General features: G+C 31.4%; 2 protein-coding genes across 2 annotated transcripts in view; one reads left to right on the top strand and one right to left on the bottom strand.

Moving 5' to 3' along the window:
* Window positions 1-3,913: 3,913 nt before the first annotated feature.
* LOC111030332 (CBL-interacting protein kinase 21-like) lies at window positions 3,914-7,354 on the bottom strand. The gene is made up of 3 exons (XM_022309767.1): window positions 7,050-7,354; window positions 6,295-6,623; window positions 3,914-4,146 (listed from the first exon to the last, which is right to left on the bottom strand). Exons 1-3 carry the CDS (start codon window positions 7,352-7,354, stop codon window positions 3,914-3,916), a joined length of 867 nt encoding a protein of 288 aa, XP_022165459.1.
* Window positions 7,355-11,082: 3,728 nt separating this feature from the next.
* Window positions 11,083-23,852, top strand: part of LOC111030336 (homeobox protein six1-like) — a 61,700-nt gene continuing 48,930 nt past the window's right edge. The window contains exon 1 of the mRNA XM_022309771.1: window positions 11,083-12,377. Coding sequence (XP_022165463.1) covers window positions 11,611-12,377 — 767 coding nt within the window. The 5' untranslated portion in view covers window positions 11,083-11,610. The remainder of the gene's footprint in view (window positions 12,378-23,852) is intronic.

The raw sequence follows: 23,852 nt of genomic DNA, 5'->3' as shown, positions 1-23,852 counted from the left end.
ACAAAGACATTTTTCTTCTTTCGCCAAAAGTAAATCTAGTGCTATTCTTAAAGATATACATTATAGGTAGTAGAATCAGAAGATTGCTATTAATAAATGTTCATCAATAATATTGTTGTTATCGTCAATATTATTGAATTTGTCAAATATATGCATCTGCATGCAGGTCATCATTTTCATAAAGTAAAATTTAATTGTTTTTAATAACATAATGTATGGTACAGCCGTGATTGGTGATATGAATGAGTAGGTCACTGAGGAATCTTGTTCGGAATATCTTGTATACTAAAATATATAATTGATACTAAATACAGAGTTAAATAAAACAGGTCAGTACGAAAAATCTAACGAAAAAAAAAAAATGAAAAATAGTCACAAATAATAATAACACAAATAAGCATCATTCTACTATAGGTATTTTTCCTCTGGAAAGAAAATTGAGGAATCGTGGATATGTTTTTAGATATGTATAGGGTAGTGGAAAAACTATCTAGTTGCATGCTACTTAATTTTGTTAGGAACTATATTTATTTTTTTGTTTTTATTGTTGATTTGCGTTGCTATTGCAATAGCCAACAGACATAGAAATCGGCCTACTGAAAATTGGTTAGACTAAAAAGTTGTACTTTGCCCAAAAACATATTTATTTTAATTAGATTAATTAAGTAATACCGTCTAATGTTTATAATATAATACAATTATTTTATGAAGTATTATTCCACATAATATACAGCTATATTATATTACTTTTCTAATGTTCATTAATGGCACTTGGTAATTTAATTACACTTTACCATTAATATTTGAATTACTCTTTCATAATTACTAATAATTTATATAAATAATGATATTATTATTGATCTTTTTGTAACAGTCTATTTGCAGTTTTTCCTTTTTATTTAGGTTAAGAATTTAATCAGCAAAATATTTTTACTTGTTTGGTACCTATCATTGTTTTTGTGTGTTGTTCTGCAGTCCTATACTTTATTATAGCAATTTTCATTTATAGTGCGATTAATAATGGTAAGTTATTGAACTTGGCTAACCTAGTAATGAACAATTAAATTGATTATTTATTACTTATTATAGTTATTGATACACCCTAATCGTTTTGCACACTCCAATTTCAATACCTACATTTCTACACCTCCTATTTTTGCACACGATTAGTTTATGCTTGCTCTACTCAAATTAATTTTATTGATATGTATTCAAGACTATTCTCTTGTCATACTCTTATAATATACTTTAGTACTTACATTTTTTTTATTACTTACGAATGAATTCGAAAGAAAAACACCAATGTGGTCACTGCAATCGTGTAATTACTCACAAATGAACAATTTATTTACTTTTACGACATATTTTCTTCAGTACGCAATAATAAACACTCATTACATGCATATATAATACGATCGCAGAAACAGTCGCAATGTTTATATGTGTCGTTTTATCGAGGAACTTGTTTCGATTTCCAGGAAGACGTTGTAGAGATCTTTCTTGGTTGCAATTATTGTAATAATATATCGATATCGAAGGAATATTCCGCTACCGACCGGTATTAGCTTTAACTATTCTATAATAAAGGGTGCCCCCGTTATTTTTAAACAGGTTTCGCACATGGGGTCAACTTGTCATATTATGTAGTTTCAATATTGTAAAATAACGATATTCACTTTACATATTTCGCTGCACATTGGAGCACAATAAATTATGATTTTAGAATATTATTTGCTATAAAATGTGGATTATGGCAAGTGCAGTAGACGATACATATAGCAACATAATTTTATCGACTCAGTGTTTTTTCTCTTATACACTTTATATTATATATAGCCTACAGTTAAATGTTATTCGTCGATGTTGTTGATACTAACAACTATTGTTTGAAATAATACTCGAAACCAGGGATTCTCTAACTTTTATAAACATTGTAAACCTTTTATCAATAAATTTGTTTGGTTACCCCCTTCTTAGTTACTAAAATAAAATATATATAAAACAATGTAAAGCTATACACACATTTTTATTTCATTAAGATTAAGTTATTAAATACTGATACACAAAAAATTTTAAAAACTAATAGCATTTACTTTCATAGAAATCATTGAGATGGGTGAGTTTGTTTCTGTTGGCACAGTTGCAGTGCCGTACTTTCCTGCAAACACTATAAGCTATAGTGCTTAGGGCGGCACATAATTTTTAATATTCAATTTTTATTATATGTAACTAGAGCTAAAAAATATGCAACTAATGATGAAATGTTTTTAGACCAACGGGATTGTGATAATATTTATATTTTATGTTTTCCAATTTCATAATCGTAGAGTTTATCACCGTATTATATAGCATTGATGCATTATTTTTTATGACTGTATTTTGGAGTGCAATTTTGAAGCGTTTTAATAGCACAAGTAAAGAGCTTAAAAAGTAAACACAGATTTGGGGAAAGTTGTCAAACTCTATAAATCTTTTTATTAACTTCATAACATATATTCGAAATGATAAATGAATAATTTAACGAATGTGTAATTTTGGCAAAAAAAATAAAGAGTGAAGAGTACGAGTTTGATAAAGTAAGGACTAAAAAACGCAAACTTCAAGCAGGCGTGACAAGAGAAAATGAAATCCATATGACTGGAAGTGATAAGTTAAGAAGAGAAACATATTTTACCATAAAAAATATTATTGGATCCAGTGAAGAGTGAACTTGAAAAAAAAAATGCGCTGCTTATATTAATACTTTTGAAAAATATGACTTATTGACTAATTTAATACTACACTTACGTGGTAATAATTTAGGTACAGTTTTTACTGACGTAGATATTGCTCTACGTATCCTTTTATGTTTGGCAATAACTAACTGTTCAGCCTAGAGGTCTTTTTTTAAGTTAAAAGGAGTAATAAAAGAATTTGAGAGCAATTATAGAAGGGGATAAACTAAATTCACTGAGTTTATTTGCAATCGAAACTGAACTAGAAAAGAAAATGAACTTCGATGTCATTATAGATGATTTTGAGACTCAAAAGTTGCGTAAAAAGCCGATGAATACTAGGCATTAACTATTTACTTTTGAATAAAAAATAAATAAAAATTAATTTTGAATTAACTATTTAAGTATTTTTTACTACCATGTTTTCTTATCATTATATTTTGTATCAAATTTTTTATAATTAAGTTTTTTATATGAATGTACATGTATGTATTTTTATAACAGCAGTATATTTTTATTTTACATCATTGAAATTATAAGTAATAAAGGAAAAAACTATAATTGTATGCTTTAATAACATTTTTTATACTGGAAAAATATTTATATTAAAAGGCGGAAATTTGATTAGTGCTTAAAGCGGCACAATGGTTAAATCCGGAACTGCACAGTCGATCAATATTGGGTTCTAATTTAGTTAAATACAATGTTAAATCATCTTCAACATTTAATTCGTTCCTATATTCACTTTTAACATAAGTTAAACTTAAAGCCTTTTAGTGTCAGTACCCATTTGAGTGCAGCTTCCTATACTTTTGATTGATAATTTGTTCGGTTATTTGTTTGATGCACGTATAGGTAGGTACACTAGCTCTTTCGGTGGTATTTTAATCTAATCGATAAATTATAAAGTTTTTTTTTTAAATTTTCATTGAACCGATTACAATAAATGACCTGTAACGCGGGATTTCGTACTAAACGTAAATCGACCCAAAATGTATAATATGTACTGTTTTTCTCGAGTACGCTGGTCATAAACTTTTTAAAACTTTATTTGTTTTGAAGACAAAAAATTGGTAAGTTTCGATTTGTGTGTAAAACGAAGAGTTCATCAACTATACTATATAATATACTTCCTGCAGCGTTTTACCGTCTGACAACGACCACGGTTTGCAGTCATATAAAATGTACAACAGACTCCGCTAAGCCATCAGCGTCATCCATTTCGATCGTTTGATGCCGTCGATGCGCGCCCGTTTGAGTACGTCCGGTTCGAGCATGTGCCGTACGAGCCGTTTGGCCGGCGACGAAACCGTTCGCTTGTACATCGGTCGCAGGAGAACAATGTCGCCCGACACCTGTTGCTCGACGATCCGTTTGGTGCGACCGTCGTCGAACGGCACCTGGCCGGTCAACATGTAGTGCAGCACGCCTCCTGTAACGCAGTAGCAGTACATCTCGTAGTCCTCTGGTCTCAATATTGGTGTGGCCAGGGGACTGCAAGTACAGTGTTGTGTGCATAATAAAATAGGCGAGGTTAGGCGATGCACACAATATCGTTGTAAAATACGGGTGGTGTAGGTATTTATAGAGAGTTTCGAATAACGCAGCGTCGTCGTATCCGATCATATATTGGCACGAGCAGACTTTTTTCGCAGCGCATACCGGTATTTTTAATTAATATAGGTACCTAGATGAACACACCAAAACCGACACTCCCCGAAAACCCTTAGTATTAAAAACCCGTTTCCGAATGTAAATTCGAAAAAAAGTCGACATGCGTAGACTTATTTTTTGATCTTGGGAAATATTTTTATTTGAAAACTTTATACTGCAGTGGTTCCATTCCAATAAAATAACGGTAAAAAACCTACAAAAATATGATCATATTACAAATAGGTATGTAATAATGACAAAAAAATCGTTATGTGACAAGTCAGAATTATTTTATTTTTGATAGTAGGTAGTCTGACAACGGCAATCCAACAAAATGTAACAAGGTAATAGCTATTTGATTTCGTCTCGACTCCCAATATTTTCAAAAACAAAAATATACAAATAATTAAAATATCTATAAATTCTAAACATGAACTAAGATACTATGAACTATCTTGTTTATTATTCCAATCAAAACATTTACAACTTAAAACTATGATTATGATAACTACGCAGGGGTATCCCCCCGCACACGCGTATGTATTTGGTTCGGGGTGGTATAGTAACTATAATATAGTAAGTTAGTTATAAGTTAAAACCGTTAAATACGCACAAAAACACGTCAAAACTCAAACTGGAGCGTTGCCTTTACTAGAAACATTGTTGTATGTTGTAGGAGCATAAATAATAATATAAACAAAGGTGGGCTTTAACTTAACTGTACTTAAAAAGTTTAAATTAAGTTAAAAAGCAAATTTTTTTTCAGTTAATTTAAAAAGTAATCAGTCAATATAAAAATGTTTTTGTCATTTTTGGTATTAATGGTTTTACAAAAATAATCTACAATCGGTACTATAATTTCTGTTATTATTCTTGATAAAATAATATATTATTTAACACCTAAAAATAAAAAATATTAATTAAATAGATAGATGCAAAATACGTTTTTATGTGATCTTCGTGCTAATTAAAAAAGTAAATAAACTTCTACTTTAACTATAATATACACTAATAATAAGTTAATATTTATTTTCTACATTAGCTTCAAACTTAAATAGGTTAAATGTATTATTTCTTCATCTTCTAACTTAACGATCTTGTGTTCACTTACTTAACTTATGTTAACTACTGTTTTCATTATAATATGTTGCCTTCTTTGCAAATATATATATATATCATAGTGAATGATGGGAACATTTCAGAAATATTCCTTTGTATGTCATAAACGAATAGACGTTTAAATATTTTTAAAAAGGTTTTCATTTTGTGTCATTTTCTGAGTTTATACCTACAATATCTATACAGAGTTAACATATATTATTTTAAAACTTACCTACTCTATTCAGTACAAATTATTATAACTGATCTGAAAAAATGGCCATTCATAAATCCCATCCAAGTTCCTACATATTTCATAATAGACATTAGACACGTAAAGTGTATCGAAGTGTACATAATCGGCTATATTAATTATATTTATTCTATATTATACCACTAAAATAAAAATTTGAATGAAAAGTACTTCGAAATTGATAAAACGTAATATAATCAAAACCTTATTTTTCCCCTCGATTTATATAGAATTTTGCAGCGTAATCATTTTGACGTTTAATCGAGTGTGCGTTTACAACACAATGAAATCAATTGAACTGTGTTTAGCGGTTGTCACACATTTTAGATTTTAAATAAAGCGAGTGACTGTGAATGCTATTTACAATGATGTGTACACGCTTCCTGCAGGTGTAAAAAGAGTGGTCTAGAAATTGAATGTCATATATCGTAATGAGCTATGTGGTAGGCATGTAGATATAGCTATACTTGGAAAATCTCATTTTCGACTTTTACAATAGTAAAAGGAAAAACTGTGGTTCGAAATAATCCTATTAAAATGTAGTGATTCAAAATACGTCATGCTAGTGTGTCTCACCCATTGACCAAATATCGAAGAATTTGGCGTTATATCCGTTGTTCGGAATCAATACTTCCGGTGGCATAAACATCTTTGTGCCACAGCGAGTTAACGACCATTTTCGTTTATTGCTGATCGAATCTCTGCAAAAAATCGACAACCCGAAATCGGCCACTTTCACTTCATTTCGATGGTTCAGTAATACGTTTTCTGGCTTAATGTCTCTGTGCGCTATGTCCAGGCCATGAAGGTACTCGATGGCTGCGACGATTTGGGAAAACAGAAATTGCGCATCACGTTCTACGTAGGGACCGTAATTTTCAACAGTTTTAGCCATGTCGCCATTTCTAAACGCAAAATACGAATTTACATGATGTATAATTTGAAACCTTAAGACCCTGTACATTATGTTTAGGTTGGTCAGTAACCTACATGCAGTATTTAAAAACTATGTAAATAATAATTAGTTAGGTAGGTACCAAAATGTTGTTTTATTATTTTCAGATAACTACATTTTAAGGTTACAATACAAAATATAATTTACAGGTGCAAGGATTTAACAATTGGTACATGTAAATGGCAAATGATTTTTAAAACAATGGATTGAAGACTATACAAAAACAATAACTTGAATTGTATATATACATAAATATTAAATATATATAGGTTAAGGTAGGTATAGTATTGAATATTTACAAATATCAATTGAGCAAGTTGGTACTATGTTATCACATCCACTTAATTAGAGAACGAGCAGTAATAAGACAGTATACTTGCAGTATTCCATGTACATGTAGACATGATGACGATGTATGATAATTTTAATGAACTTTATTAGGCTTGGATGATTGACTTTTTTCGAAATGATAATTTCACGGTTAATCGCCGACTTATTGCTTTGATATACTGCTGACTTTTTATCGATGATTTTTACTGCAAAACCAATGGTTTCGTTATTTACGTTTGCAACACAGTACTTGACTTGCCCAAATGTGCCTTTTCCGATGGTGTTTTCAAAATAGACCTTTATTTTTGAACTAACCGTCGATCTGTTTGGTTCAATGGAGGCTGTATTCATTATAATGTTATAATTATTTAAAAACGACAATTCATAAAATGTTAACGTGACGTGACTTCAGATAAAAATAAATCAAACAACTAAACGTGCCGTGAAAATGCATTAAGAATATGCCAAATAATGAAAACAACAGAAATCCGGTAACCATGACGAGAATATTGCTAGTCCTCTTCTCATCCACCCAACCACATTTCTTAGTGTCATCTTTGCTATAGATCTAAAGTAATTGTTTTTTATGATTGAATGTAAGAATAGCAGAGCACTGAGCCAATTCATGAAATCGATGTCAAGTTTTTTTTAAATATTCTATTGTTATTATTATAGGTATAACTGATTAATACTAGGAATTAGATATAATATAAAAAAAAAGCTGGAATTAACGGTTATGAGCTTAACTGCACATTTTATGTGTACCTACCTTGTCCTACCTATGTGAATAAAACAACATTACCTATGTAGTATGTCAGGAAAAGGATTATTATTATTTAAATTTATCGCAATGAAATCAATACAATAAAAAATAGTTGTTATAATTAGTAATATTTATATATACCTACAACCATACTTCATTTCAAACACAATTTATTGAAAATAACTAATAATAAATTGCACTCCACACATTTCATTTTACAGAAATATATAACTACCTACCATTTATATATTTTTTAAAGCTTTTTTTAAGGTAAATAACATACAGTATATACATGGCTATTATACAAAATACAAATTTCTATACAAACTGATTTATTCATATTTTTGTATAGATCTTCGGTAATAATAATAGTATGTTTTTAATAAAAAAAACAATAATTAATCGAATATTTTGTACAGCAATAGCATACAAATATAATTATATAATATATTAGTAAGTATACTATTGATCTGCTGTAAAGAATAAAAGTGGAATTTACCTGCAGCAAATTTAAAGTTATATACATAGTATAATATTATATTTAAATATTATATACGATACAGATAGTAATAAATTATTACTAATAATGCACACACAGACTAGATAGGGACAGTATTTCATAACTTCCCGATTAAGTAGACATATGAATAACTAATTTAGGTATGTATATTGTATACACAATACATATTAATAACTTAGGTTTCTACTAAAAATATATTTAAGACATGGGTACATTAATTGTTTAAGTAATTTAAATGAGAAATTATAGTTTATAGCTTATAGGTAAGTACAACGATATATAATGTATAATATCCATAAATGGCTACCACGCTGTGGTATTAAATTGCGTCTAAAATACCAACAAAAATCTCATCTATAGCCACTACACGGTTATTTTTATAATAATTTACATAGTCCATTCAAAGCAAACTATATATTGTATTCACATAAACAAGGTTCTTAGACAACGTGTTTATATAATTGAAACTATCATACTATTTATTATGTGCCACTGAATTAGTTATTGGCGAAATAAAATAAATACTCATAGGTACCACTATCCGACCGGTTAACCTTGGTGTTTCTCGACATAGGTATCGGGAAAATATTTCATGTAGGGTTGTATTCACCGATTACGACCGCTTACGTTCCTAACCATCCCGAATTGCGTGTGCTACACTGTTACTTAAGGCAGTATTGCTGCATACGAACTGAGTCCCAATAAAACTTTTTAGAACAAATTGAGTACTGGATTATTTTAAGGTGTATAATATATTACAATTGATGCCCTTGAAATGTTAGGTATAATTATACTAATCGAGTCCATATTGTAATACTAAATGGGTCCCGTCAAATTTTAAAAACACATCCGCATGTACCTTTTTGATTTTTCGATCAATGTTTATAAGACGAAATTTGTATTCATCGATCAAAAAAACACTTTTATTTCTTTCATAACTTCATCCACGATGCTCGGTGTACCTCGTAAACTAGAGAGTATAATAATATTATAATTATAATAGTTGGCTGCAATTATTATACTTAGCGACGGTTACGGTAAAAATACAATTCCTGGCCTATGTAATATATGTTGACATGTTGTTATCTAACGAAAGTCATACAAATATTATGAGCGATATCAAAGTCGTCTCCATATATTGGTATATTATAATTCATTTTATATTTTACTCAAAAAATCTCCAGATTTACAGTTAGTGTATTATATTTTTCCCGCTCAGGGACCCAATGAGTATACAGCGTTACCTAGTATATGTAGGTGTCCGCTATAGTTCCTACTTCCTATACATATTCGTTGATTTTGGTCCGCAACATATTATGATAAATCTTAATGATAAACGTATGTGGCTATTTATATTATAATATTTACATACTATTTAACCAAACACAATAAACACAAAAAGTATAAGAGTACATAAATAATATTATTTCCATAACAAATAAGTTGAATCTCGAATAATAAAAAAAAAAGTTATTAGGTATTATTATATGAAGAAAAAACATATAAAGGTACTTACTCAAGTATATAATATTTGTATTTATTTTTAGAATATAATCTATAGAATAATATGTAAAAAAGAGATGCATAGGTACATCTTGTACATATGGCTTGCGAACGACTTGAATTAATATAATTAATAGTTTGGTGACACTCAAAGAACAAAAGTATTTAAAAATTGTTTTTAGTTTTCGTTTGTTTAAGTCTACTATATGGTTGCAGCTGGGGCTTACAGATAGTGGTTAGAGACTATTTAAGTTAAAAAGTTGTTGGGCCGATTATGCCGGTCTGCGTGGAGGATTTTGTCATTCTGTTGAGGCGTCGTACTTATAGGTACACTGGTAATTCGTCTAATATTTAAGAATTGGAATATCAAAGTTAATACCTATGAATATAAAATTATTTCTCATCAATATTATAGGATCTATGAACGGTTTTTTTTCAAAGTCTTAAAATAGACATGTATAATATAAGGCTTAAATAAATTGTGATTTCATTTGTGACTTATGAGTTGGGTGGAGAGATGCCACAGGTTCCTATACTTCAGCAACTTTCCAATAAGACTGATTATCTATCCATAGACTAATACCTATATACATGTGTAATATTCGCTTCGACGAATCGCCATTATGGACGAGTTGAAATTGTAGAAACGTTATTATAAAGGAAGGTTCTGTTAAATTGCATTTCAGATTTTCTCCAAACCCAGACTATTAACCGACGCAGACATCATATATTATATTAAAACATACACGCATCACAGAACACCTATATCATATACACACCCTATTCTTATGCACGTTTACACATTATACACCTATCTATTAATTTGACCACGGAAATATGAAAAAAGAGGAAGAACCATTTCACACGATTATTATAGTTTCGTTAAATACCTATAATTGCATGTGTAGTAACATTATAATATTGCGGTGTCGTCCCGTCATAATATACGTCATATTCTCACGATTAATTCGGTGGAAAAAAAAAATAATAACATTTGAACGTGAAAAATGTGCATTGTAGGTATAATTATTAATAATATTATTGTGCACCGCGAGTCCGCGGCCCCGCAGACGCTCGCAAATCCGCATGTCCACCGGCGGCGGCAGCGGCAACACTAAGCGCGCGCCGCCTCCCAGAGACCGCGCCCACCGCGGGGGGGACCGCCTACCCGTTCGGCCGAAGTGGTCGCGCACGGCCCTGGCGGCAGCGGTTACCACGGTAACCGGGCCGCGGCGGCGGCGACGTCGGTGGTGGGGTGCGCGTGTGTCGAGTCGTCTGGCTGGCTGGCCCGGGAGTCGTCGTCGTCGCGTTAGTCGGCCGCAAAGCCTATACGTTGTACACACGCACAGCAGATCGCGCGATCGTCGGGAGAAAAAAAATATAATTTACAGTGATAATAACAACAGTAGTAATATAACGTTTTACGCGCAAACACAATAATAATATTATTATTGCACAGTGCGGATGTCTCTGTAGTCGCGGTCTATTATTATTGCTTCCTCGTCGTTCTGTCCGTTCGGTTCCGCGTTCACGGACTCGTCGATATTTTGTAGTACCGTCGCGTTCCGGTCGGCACGTAATTATCTGCGAGCCGCAGGTTCACCACACCCGACCGCGACACTCGCCGCACGGTTTTCGACGTCCGATTAAATTCCGCCGTCGAATTATCTGTGAATTTTTTTTCACGATTATTATTTTTTCCTACCTACACCGTCGGACAACCGCAATCCGGAGCCGTCCGACGTTCTAACACACCTACGCGTCCAGTCGGTGCCATGCCGTCGTCGAGTCGCTGAGTCGCCGAGTGGATGCACAGCAGTGATGTTGATCGGCAGCGGTACCGCGGGCAACTTCGGCAGTTTCAACGTGGACCATCCGGGCGGGCCCACCATCATCAGCGGCCTGCAGGGATCGCCTCACCACGCGAGCACCGCCAGCCAGCCCCAGCAGCATTCGCCCGGTTCGTCGTCGGGCGGCGGCGGCGGCGCGGGCTCCGGAGGCGGCGGCGGCGGCGGCGGTAGCGCCATGACGCCGCTGTTGCCGTCGTTCGGGTTCACCCAGGAACAGGTGGCGTGCGTGTGCGAGGTGCTCCAGCAGTCCGGCAACATCGAGCGGCTGGGCCGGTTCCTGTGGTCGCTGCCCAGTTGCGACAAGCTGCACAAGCACGAGAGCGTGCTCAAGGCCAAGGCCATCGTGGCGTTCCACCGCGGCAACTTCAAGGAGCTGTACCGGTTGCTGGAGAGCAACCAGTTCTCCGCGCACAACCACCCCAAGCTGCAGGCCCTCTGGCTCAAGGCGCACTACGTGGAGGCCGAGAAGCTCAGGGGCCGCCCGCTGGGCGCCGTCGGCAAGTACCGGGTCCGCCGCAAGTTCCCGCTGCCCCGGACCATCTGGGACGGCGAGGAGACCAGCTACTGTTTCAAGGAAAAGTCCCGGATGGTGTTGCGCGAATGGTACGCCAGCAACCCGTACCCGAGCCCCAGGGAGAAGAGGGAACTGGCCGAAGCCACCGGATTGACCACGACGCAGGTGTCCAACTGGTTCAAGAACCGCAGGCAGAGGGATCGGGCGGCCGAACAGAAAGATGGGTGAGTGCCGTTCGTTTCATACTATGATCTTTACTATTGTTATTATCGTTACCCAAAACCTCGCCCGAAACGTACCCGTTTACGGGCATCACACCTATACTACCCACTAACAGCCGTCTACCCTTAATCGTATGCGATATCATATGCCTCTACACCGATATTGTTATGTAACATATATCATATTGAATAACCCACTCGTCCGCGTTACACGACGGTCCCGGATGCCTCGTTCGACTTGCTGCAATCGTGCGATACCAGCTTTTGTTGTGCCATTAACATAGGTATATAATGTTTAAATATTACTCTGTACCGCGTAACCATAATATTATATTGTGTGACGAGCGCACCCGGAGGACGAGTGTTACTGGAAAATTAACTCGGCCCGGTAATGCTCCCTGAACGCAACCGAGATACAATTCCTAAAGAGTTTGATGCACATCAATACTGTGATAACAAAATATATTCTCATCGATTCCACACACGTCACTTGTTGTGCATACCCCTATACCTTTACGCGTTTGTGCGAGATAGAAAAAAAATAATAATCTGATCGTTCGATATATTGTATATACTGGCTGTGCACGAAAAAACCGGCTTAAAATAAATTCGCGAACACTGCAGATTTGAAATCAAATAGCCCGATGCGATCGCTTGTTATACCTACGAGTTTAGATTCGACAAGTTCGCTCGTAGATTAGACACGTGTTGTACGAGTAGTTTTTTTCGTTAAGACTGCAGCGAATCGTTTTGTCAAAAATCTGATCACTCGTAATATTGTAATGTGTTAGCTATATATTTGTGTACTACTAATTAGATGTTATCAAACTGTGAACTAACCCGACACGAGATAAAAATGCACGATTTCAAACTAAAAAATAAAATAAGTCGAACTTTTTTTTTTGGTGACGCGCCTTATAATAACCCCTGTTAACCCATATAGCCGATTAAAACAAATTACATTTTGACGATAATATACTAAATTTGGTATTATTGGTAGGTTTTGAATGGTAATTATAAAAACTAATTCTGGGAAGCTAAAATATTGTAGTTGTATTTTAAGCACATGATTTACTCAACTTAAAATATATGAGTTCAATGTTATTATGATTACTAGGACAGAAAAAAGTTATTTAAAAAATGATTAAAAATAAAATAAATAATTTTTAAACAACATGGTATGAATAAAAATGTACACATGTAAAAGCTTATACAAAGAAAATAAAGTACTTTTTATTTGTATAAGTTATTGTTTATTTTACACTAAAAAAGAATAACAATGATTTAATTTCACTTTATTTAAAAACAGAATGATTAATTTAAAAAATATTACTATTTGCAATAATAATTAAGAAAATCATTTTTATTTTACTTGCAAGTTGCAAAAGAGTTATACGACTATTGCACCTTTATATAGACAATAATTTGTATACCTAAAAATGTTTATAAAAAAATTAATCATCTCTGCACAAACAAGTATTTAAATTTCGGAGATCATTAAAAGTTTTTAAATTTTAACTTGTCCTTGAAGATAGAAGAAAAACAGACCATACAATTATATAAAACCTTTGCCTCATAATGATTGTGCTTTGTATTTACTACAAGTAATATTATAGTTTTAAGTTTAACACAACTTTGGAAACCATTTAAATAAAAAAATAAAAACACAGTATATATTTTAATATTTGAAATAATTAAAGACAGTTTTAAATATAGTTTAACAAATATTGAAATACCGTAATGTAAATATACTATACTTATACAACGATTGCGACACATTAAGGTCAAGTAATAAAAAATATAAATAAATACTATTTTGAAATAATAAAAGTGACAATAGTTAAATGTAATCTTATCGGTTGTAAATTATAAATATTAATTTATCTGTGTATAAAATTATAAACTATACGAGTGATAATATATTAATGATATTAGAGGCTTAAAGTTAAAAAATTATTTTTTTGAATTTTGTTTTATCTATCCTATAAGTAGGCGCTATCGTACTGATACACTTATTGAATTTAATGAATTTAAAATACGGTAGACGTAATGCATTTTATCTTACAAGATTCTGTATGTATGAAAAATGTATTGTTATCTATATGACCTCATCGTTTAGGAGGCACTCTCACTTTAGAGAACTAATTTCTGCAAAATCTCACATTGGTGACCGGAAGCGTATTGTAGTTGGCCCTGAGAAAATATGATTACTGAATGACCCTAATCAAAATGTAGTGTTTTTTTAAATTTTTTTTTTACAACCCATTACAATAGAGCTCTCTGTGAAGTATCATAAACAGGTACCTACTATAGGTTTATTGCGTAGACTGCGGCAGACGTTAATTCGCCGATAATGACAAAAAACTATATTGCTACGACAAAGCGATAACTCGGCCGTAATATTGTAACAAGGCGCGTAAGCCAGGCGGGCTACAACGACCTCCGGATGATAACGAATTCATTAATACGGATGTTGATCGTTTAAGTAGGTACATAAAATAGTGAATGAAACGATTATGCATTACACATGTTGGATTATCACTATGTGTATGTAATATGTGTATATATATAAGTATATAATATATATATTGTGCATGTGTGGTTATTGGTATATTATATAAATTATATTATACACAATGTCGTCTTATAGCGCACCCCACTGGGTACAGCGAACTACCCTGTTTTTTTCTCTCTCTCTCACACACTCTCACTCTTTCTCATTCTTTCTCTCTCTCTCTAGTCTCCCGAGGGGCTGAATCACTAGAATTAGTACGATAAATCACATTTCATCATGTGCTGCGAGCACGACGGGGTACGCTCGTAATATATGTTATTCGCGTTGTATATGTTCTCCAGATGATATCGGGAGTTTCGGACACACATATATTTTATGAGTTTTATAATATATATTATTATGTCGTTATCTATTATGTTATGTTTTTCATTTGAATTCCACACATGCGGAGACTCCTTTTTAAGATAAAATACATAAAATATAATGGCAGTACATTTTTCAGCTTGACGAAAAATGATTTTTCACTGAAATGAGCTCTTAACATATACCGTCCTTGTCGAACATAACATATTATAATTCGTATATAAAAATAAAAAATAAAAATTGAAAAACCTACTTATTATGTGACTTATATATTGGCAATATAATACTATAGTCTTTAGATCTATAGTCTAGTTAAAAAATTCACGTTTTATTAATGATAATTATAATAGTAATTATAAATACTGGTTTTTACTATTGTTATGATAAACAATTCATGTACGTTGTAGATTATGTAATATAATATTGACTACATAAAATGTAAAAATAATAAAATATTATGTTAAATGATTTGTGCAAATACTTTTAGAATCTAATTTATAATTCTTAATACAAATTATTGTGTTACATTATAATATATATGTATAAAATATCAAAGATAAATTATTTTACTAAATTCATAATTAATTGCTATAAATGACTCAAATTCATAAAGATAATTAAATTAGTTACAATATTTAATTAGGTAAATTATGAAAAATATTAAAATATCCATTTTATTATTAAATATTTTCAAGGAGTATTAAACATTTAAAGCCCTGCATTTTAGGTAGAGCCAAAAAATGTCCAAAATAAATACTATAAAAAATACAACTCTGTAACATTGCCAAGTAATAAATACTGACATAAAATAGTCTTATATTTTTACTTTGGTACTTAAGAAAAATATGTCATCATTAAAATTAAACTCATTCTGTGCACTAAAATATTTCAAAAGCTTTAATGGTAATAATTTACTTGTTTTCATTGTAATGGTTTAATTAATTTTATTTATGCTTGTGATGATTAATACACTGCCTATATTTGTCAACAGATGATTTATTTTTGATTGAGTTTTAAAAAATATGACATACACAAAAAATGTATTAATTATTTTATTAGGAATTTAATATTATTGTACAAACCTACTTACCTACATAAATTTATTTTTTTATTTTTTTATTGATAAAATACCCTCGACATTGGATTTACAACCTACATAATATTATACGAGCTCTTACTGTCTTCATCATTGTGGATATGTATAAAATTATTACTGTCTTCGATCTCCCGAGTGGTATTAATTATACCGAATATATACTTTCCTACGTTCTTAAGACAAGAAATATTGATTATTTTCAAACAAAATTTGGGCGTCTTGACCTATGACATACCCGCGTATTTCGTGTATTATTTGTTTATGTTTACATAGCGCTCGTCTGCTGGCGAATACGAGAGACGACGCGGATATGAAAAAAGTTTATTATTGAATTTTGCAAACATAACGTATACAAGACAATACTATACATAGCGAATTCCCATCGCAGTATTCTCACTACCACGCAGTCGAGAAATGTTGTTTGTTTAGGACGTCCAGATGCCCGAAAACATATTTTAAAACAAATACAAACCAATAATGTAAAGAATTTTTGTAGTTTCAGTCGATACGTGGCCTGTGTTGTAGTCTGTGTTTATAAATATAATATAATACGTACGATGAATATTTTGTTTTATTATATTATATTATTGTAAATAAGAAGAGCGGCATAATTGAACCTAATTAGTATTATATGGTTCTCATAGTTATTCAATGTAGTACATTAATGCATATTTTATATTTTTACTATTTTATTTATTTTATTTTGACATTCTACGCCTAGTGGTAATTTAAAGTAACACATATATAGATAAACCGTATAATGGTATTAACAATTGTTTTATAATTTATTACATTGATAAATAATTAGGTAGATCGTAGATACATGAAAAGAAAAAAACTAACTTTAAGATATTATGGGTGTGAAGCAATAGCATTCTATTGATTGGACAGTTATGACTTAAGAGGTTTATGGCATATAGGGATGGGAATGAGATATTATTGCACGTACCTACCCAAAATCATATTGTATTACTAATAATATGGACTGTTATAATGGTCATTGATAGTTTTAAGTTTTAAATTTAGATTAATTGCTCATGATTTTTAGTTTTATTTCATATACGTAGGTATAACCATATGTCTATATTATATTTCAACAATTATTACACTTTATGGTACCCACCTAATATTCCGTAATAAATGGGCACCTAAATTATATGATATTAATTATTGCGTATACTATATATATAAATAGTTATTGGAGATGAATCAAATATTTTATTTCATCAACAATAAGAATAATTATGTAAGAACACATTTTAAAGCGTGTGCCCTCGAATAAAATACAATGGAATATCATATACACATTTTTTTAAACATATATTTTTGTCTCGTCCGTTAGTTATTGTTAAGTAAAAAAAACGCATTTAAGATTATACGGAACCACCCGTGCGTGATGTCTGCGCCATACACATTTGCAATATAATTATGCATTCCAAGACTTGGAACCCAAGCAGTACCAATTTTGTGATTTTTAGTAGTTTTAGCATTTAAAGTCAACGTGAACTTTGATCTATTTTAGCCGATTGTAATCATTATTAATTTCAGTAATTTTGATTTATATTATCAACACTTAATGGTGAATATGCAGTTATCTGTGTTTTTGGGAAATTCATATTTTTAAGGGAGTTATGGAAATTTTTAAAATGTAATATTTTGAATCTTCGTCGTTTTTTGGGAAGTGGCATCTTACAGCGATAATGAATGTCGATATCTACCACTAATTAAATGTACCTACCTACGAAACATGAATATAATACTCGTATTATATAAACTAGTTTATTGTCACTAATACAATACCCGATCAACTTGACGACTCCCTGGGCCCCGGCGAAGATACTATAAACAAAGTGATCAAATTCATATCAAACCTAATATTATTAAGCTGTACAAATTAGTTGAAGTTTAATAAAGTAACTGTGAACTAAATAATATAAAAACATCTAATAATTTAAAAAATATTATTTTATTCTTTCATTAGTTAGTTTTGCGAGTTCACTTAAGTTATTCCTATAAAATAATACAATAATAATAATTGTTATTATCGACAGTACTGAAGGGTACCAGTACTTATAGGTATAATAATTATTGGTGTTGAACAATATTTATCTGTTAGCACTGTTTCGCCACTGCCGTCGCGCGTCGCCGACGATGAATATCGCAGACTTTAAGGTAAAAAAAAAAAAAAAACGTAATAATAATATTGATTTATTTTCTTGAAACGGATCTAATATCTCGGTAAATAACAATATGCGCGATAAGCTGATAACAATATAAGCGAACATCGTCTTCGCGAATGTAATCCGATATTTTATTTTGCCACAATATACAATATATACCTACGTGAATGCGTAAATGGCGAGAATTACGTTCCGAGGAGAAATTATTCACAAATGAAGTACAATTTACCTATACGAGTACTTGTGCGCCTATATATCGGTGCAATATTATATACAATATTGTATTATGCATAAAAAAAAAATATGTAACCAATTTTTTTCTGTATACTTTTTTTGGTATGTCAGTACCCATATGTGTTACCTACTTATATTTTTTTTAAACTGCTAAAAATGTAAATTTATAAAATAATATACCTACTTGAGAACCGTAACCATATATATATATATATATATATATAGGTACCTCAGCGAGTATTTTACACCTATAGGTAGGTATACTACGTTTGAAAGCAACACATAAATATATAGTAGGTATTATATATTATATTATGGTATGCCTGGTATATGGTATGTATTGTCACATGTAATACTCAACCAAATTCGAATGTATTTATATTATATACTTACATTGATGTATGTGTGTGTGTGTGTGTGTGTCGCACACAGTGTGCGTACGCAGTGAAAAGAGAGAACAGTTTTTTGCTGCCTTGACAATATTGCTCTCGATATGATATTATTGACTTTGAGGACATTATACCGTATTTGATGTGAGGGCGGCTATATTGTTGCCGAAAGACATACATAATATGTATATATATATATATATTTGATATATATGTATGAAGAGAGCAGTTACTAAAACATATTATATTATATGTTGAGTCACTTTACCGAGGCCGTTCCCATAACAATATAGTGCAATATAGATCCTATATTGTTATAAGACGATTTAGAGTGGTGTCGTTGTTTAACCTAACCTAACCTAAGTGAAGCCTCCGCTTTCCAGTTGCCCAAGTCAATTCGACAAATGTTTGCATGCAAGTTATGTATTTTTCAGAGACCCTATAATAATGCTAATAGGTATTGCGGAGGGTATTGTTATGGGAAATATTTTCTACAGATTATTTGTAAAACATCAGTAGCTCCATTTTCAGCTGGACTGCTGCTATAGCAGTATTATTCAAAAGTGTGCGCTGGTCCTAACCAATCAAAAATCCTGTTATAAAAGTACTTACCTAATCATGACTGGGTCCGTCAACGAGTTAAAATTACTTTAATTTTATATTTTTTTCTAAATGACTATTATTGTAACGGTTTAAGCCATGGCATAATGGATTATAAAACGTTTAAACCTAGTCTAGGCCACCCACTTTAACTATTGAATAGACATTAGACAGGTATTTAAATAACACTATCAAAACGATTTACTACAAATATTCATTTATATTTTAACCCAGCAGTGAAGAGTTATTCTGGAGCTATATAGTATAATACTTATATAAGTTAACGTACATTCCCATAATTGTAATTTACATGTATCTATCTATTAAATAACCCAAGAACCTGCAGCAAGAGATAAGGTTTTTCCTTAGACGTGATAAAAACAAAATAATCATAATTATAACTGTTTAGGAATGTTCCAATTGAAATTACTTTATTATATCCGCATAATTGTGTTAAATACGCAGCACTACCTTAAAATATAGGAATCACTCTATAAAATATAGTAAAATATGCTCGTACTTTATTATTTGCTTTTTGCTCGTGTCCCTCACCTATAACACCATCGTCGTGTGTGTACTGGTTTTTGTTTTACTATTATTATATTATTTTTTTCTTCAATTTTTTTTATTAAAACGTGTTCTAATTCTTTGTGGTGCACGCTAAAAATGTATATAAAACTTTTATTATTTCTAACAACGGGTGCAGGTGGCGTGAACTTCGTGTCAAGGACTACGTGATGTTAAACATAAACAATTAGAAATGCTTAATCCGACGAAATCCGTAACGATTTTATTATTATATTTTTTTTTAAACTTGAACACACACACGCACGTTTAAATGCATATTATTGTATAGCATTATACTCATAATATACGGTTGGTACCTATACCAAACTATAATAGTGCATGCATTTAAATAATATACTTAGCGTTGTAATAAATTTGAGAAAACATGCGCGAAAAATAATCACATTTTGGAAAGCTAAATACAAAATACAGATCAATACCTTTATTACAACATGCAGGTGGAAAATAAATTATAATATTCAGTATAATACACGGGTGCTGAAAAGTTACGACTCACTAAATTGTAACTAAAAATAATACTCGTGGAATGATTAAACACTTGGGAATATTTTATTTAAGAAAGAAAAAATCAGAGCACGGAGATTTGATGATATTAAGTCAACACGAACTGCAATTTTTACAGTTTATTTAAATACGTTTAAATTGTTCAAATAATATACTTAAAGTATTCAAACGTTTTAAGACCTTAAAATAAATATTCAAATATTAATAAACTTATATACCGTATAAACGTTACACACATACATAGGTGTATTCAAATTTAATAATCTTATAAAATATGTGGTAAATCTTAAATGTATACCTCCATATATTTATAACTTATCGTTGAAGATACATTAGTTTGTTTTTGCAGGTCACGTTCAATAAAGTGTAGCTAAATTAAACTAAATAGTGTAATGTTATTTTTTTTGTTTTTAATCTTTTTAGCATGGATGAGTAATCATTTAACAATATATAAATTGTTCGAATAATCCGTTTGTTAACGAATGGCGAAACAATAATAATAGTAATAATAATAATACTATTTCTCTCGAGTGAAAATTATTATTAATACGTAGATAGGTACAGTAATAATATTTTATAAATTGCATTAAAAAAAATGAGAGTAATTTGATACGAAAATTTAGTTATTTGAAACGCCCGGAGCACGTGCTGGCACACACGTGATAATGATAAACGAAAAAAAAATAAGACTGGCGACTGTAAAATAACTTTTATGATGTGGGGGCAACACCATATAATTATTATTGTTATTTAAAACAATATTTAATAGCGAACATGTGAACTCACGGAATCGCGATATCGTTCGGATCCGATTGTGTTATGACATTCATAGGTGCGAGGTATTTGCTGCAGCACATTAAACTATGTATTATATTATAATATTAAATGTTTAAGACGGTTATCAAATAATATTACATACCTAATATAAAATAATATGTTTGCATATTGTCTTATGTAACGTGTTAACCTCATACAAACGTGATAAATAGTATTTTGTTATTATTTTAATATCATAAATTCATAATCGATTTCAATTGTACATAATATAATATATAGTGCATAGCTAAATAGTTTAAGCTCAATAAAAAATTAGTATTTTTATTTAAAAATAATCCGTTAAGTCGAAAATTGTTGGTTTTAATGGTTTTATACATTAATTATATTATCATACATGATTTTAAATAAAAAATAATCTAAAACTTTAACGATAGTAATTATATCATAGTTTCTGTTAGTTTCTTGATAAAATAATATTTTATAAGATAGGCACACGATTTATGTGATCAACGTCGTAATAAAAAAAATAGATTACATTTTTTATAAACCCAATTAAATTAACTTATATTATTTTCTATATTATATTAACTTCAAACTTAGCCACGAGTTAAATTTATTATTTGTCATATTAGGCATACTAACTATCTACAACGAACTTCTAACTTAACGACCTTGTATTCATTTGACTTGACTTAATTTGAGTTACTTAATCCTTTTCGTTAACTTACCAAATTAACCACTAATACTATATTATACACGTCTAAGTGCTATCGAAATCGACGAAATTTAAAGAACCAATCGTGAGAGACGATGATTTTAATACACATGTACCGACGCCAGGTCGTACAATATTATTTATTTCCGGTATATGCGTTTGGGTACCTAAATGACATACATATACATATATATATATATATATAAGTACCTACGTGTATAATATATATAGCACATTTGAAAAATATATGTTATACGGGGCCGCTGTGGGTCCTGAAAGGATATTGACGTTTTGCAATCGCCTTAATGTTTGCTCTCGAAATGTACACAAATGGCACGTTATCCATTTTACCATTGTGTGGACCACGCGTCTACATTAAGTCTCGTATGCGGATGCTTTTTCCAAAGCTATTATTTACCGTCGATATATGTATATAGGTATACACTATACGTCTATTTTAATGGGGTAGCAAACATTTAGATTCGTTATATAGTGGTTGGAACCGAGGTAGGCAGTTGGTAGGTATATATAATAATGTTTAATATTATATTAAATAGTGTGTGGGGCAGCTATCGAATCAACACCTGCGCGAACGTGTAACGCGAACGGACGCTATACTATTTTATGTGCACATAACATCATATAAATAAAGTTGAAAGTTAGGTAAAGCCGAATAAAAAATTAAAAAACTCACCTAACTTAAGCCAGCGATTCCGTAAGTCCGCAGAAACATTGCTCGACCAAAACAACATTGAATGTAGGTACTTTATTTTAAAATTTAATAAAATTGTAGTAAATTTTATAAATTCATAAATAATAATAACACGTTCATTACAGTTTACAATATGTACAAATGTACAATTAATATTTCAATATGCTGAGACACGGTTGTAGGACTGCTGTGTATATTTTTTAAAATTATCATCAATATAATTGGAAAAAAAAAATCATTACTTTCGATGTTGTTGCTTATTATTAACCAATTTTTCAAAACCTGAACCCATTATATTATAATGATGATCACTGTAAAAAGTAAGATACTATAAGTACTATAATTCAAAAATAATTTATCATAATATTTATTTTATTTTTAATTCATTGCAATTCTCGGATAAATTTCCATGGAACAATATTTATCATTCTATATGTAAATACTTTGATGCACACGATATTGTGTTACGATTTCAAGAAGATCGAAAAACCCATTTTCCTCAAAAATGTTCTCCGTGACTTACGGAATTTTAGCGTATAAGGGCGTGGCCATAAATACAGGCATATCTTTATTGTTCGTTCTTTCGTTTGACTGAATAAACCGCGCCATCGAAAAAATGATTCTACAAATAATTTTGGAGAATCTTTTATATATTTTGTTATGTATTACACATTTACACCTTTGATAATTGCTGTGTACACCTATATGAGTGTAGTTTACCCTAGTATACTTACGACTTACCCATATAACGGCGCAATTCAAATGCGTTTATATAGGTAGGTACTTATTATGGGTATGTATTATA

This window comes from Myzus persicae, unplaced genomic scaffold (genome assembly GCF_001856785.1).
Source record: "Myzus persicae strain clone G006 unplaced genomic scaffold, MPER_G0061.0, whole genome shotgun sequence".
Taxonomy (NCBI): Eukaryota; Metazoa; Arthropoda; class Insecta; order Hemiptera; family Aphididae; genus Myzus; species Myzus persicae.
The sequence above is the reverse complement of the archived record's forward strand: the minus strand, read 5'-3'. Positions and strand labels throughout refer to the sequence as shown.

What these genes read in the sequence shown, in the direction of transcription:
- LOC111030332 (XM_022309767.1), bottom strand. Translation starts at nt 7,354, where the DNA reads ATGAATACAGCCTCCATTGAACCAAACAGATCGACGGTTAGTTCAAAA. An exon ending in ATGTACATGGAATACTGCAA is followed by an intron (nt 6,624 to 7,049) that starts GTATACTGTCTT and finishes TTTTGCGTTTAG; the next exon opens with AAATGGCGACATGGCTAAAA. An exon ending in CTTCGATATTTGGTCAATGG is followed by an intron (nt 4,147 to 6,294) that starts GTGAGACACACT and finishes ACTGCGTTACAG; the next exon opens with GAGGCGTGCTGCACTACATG.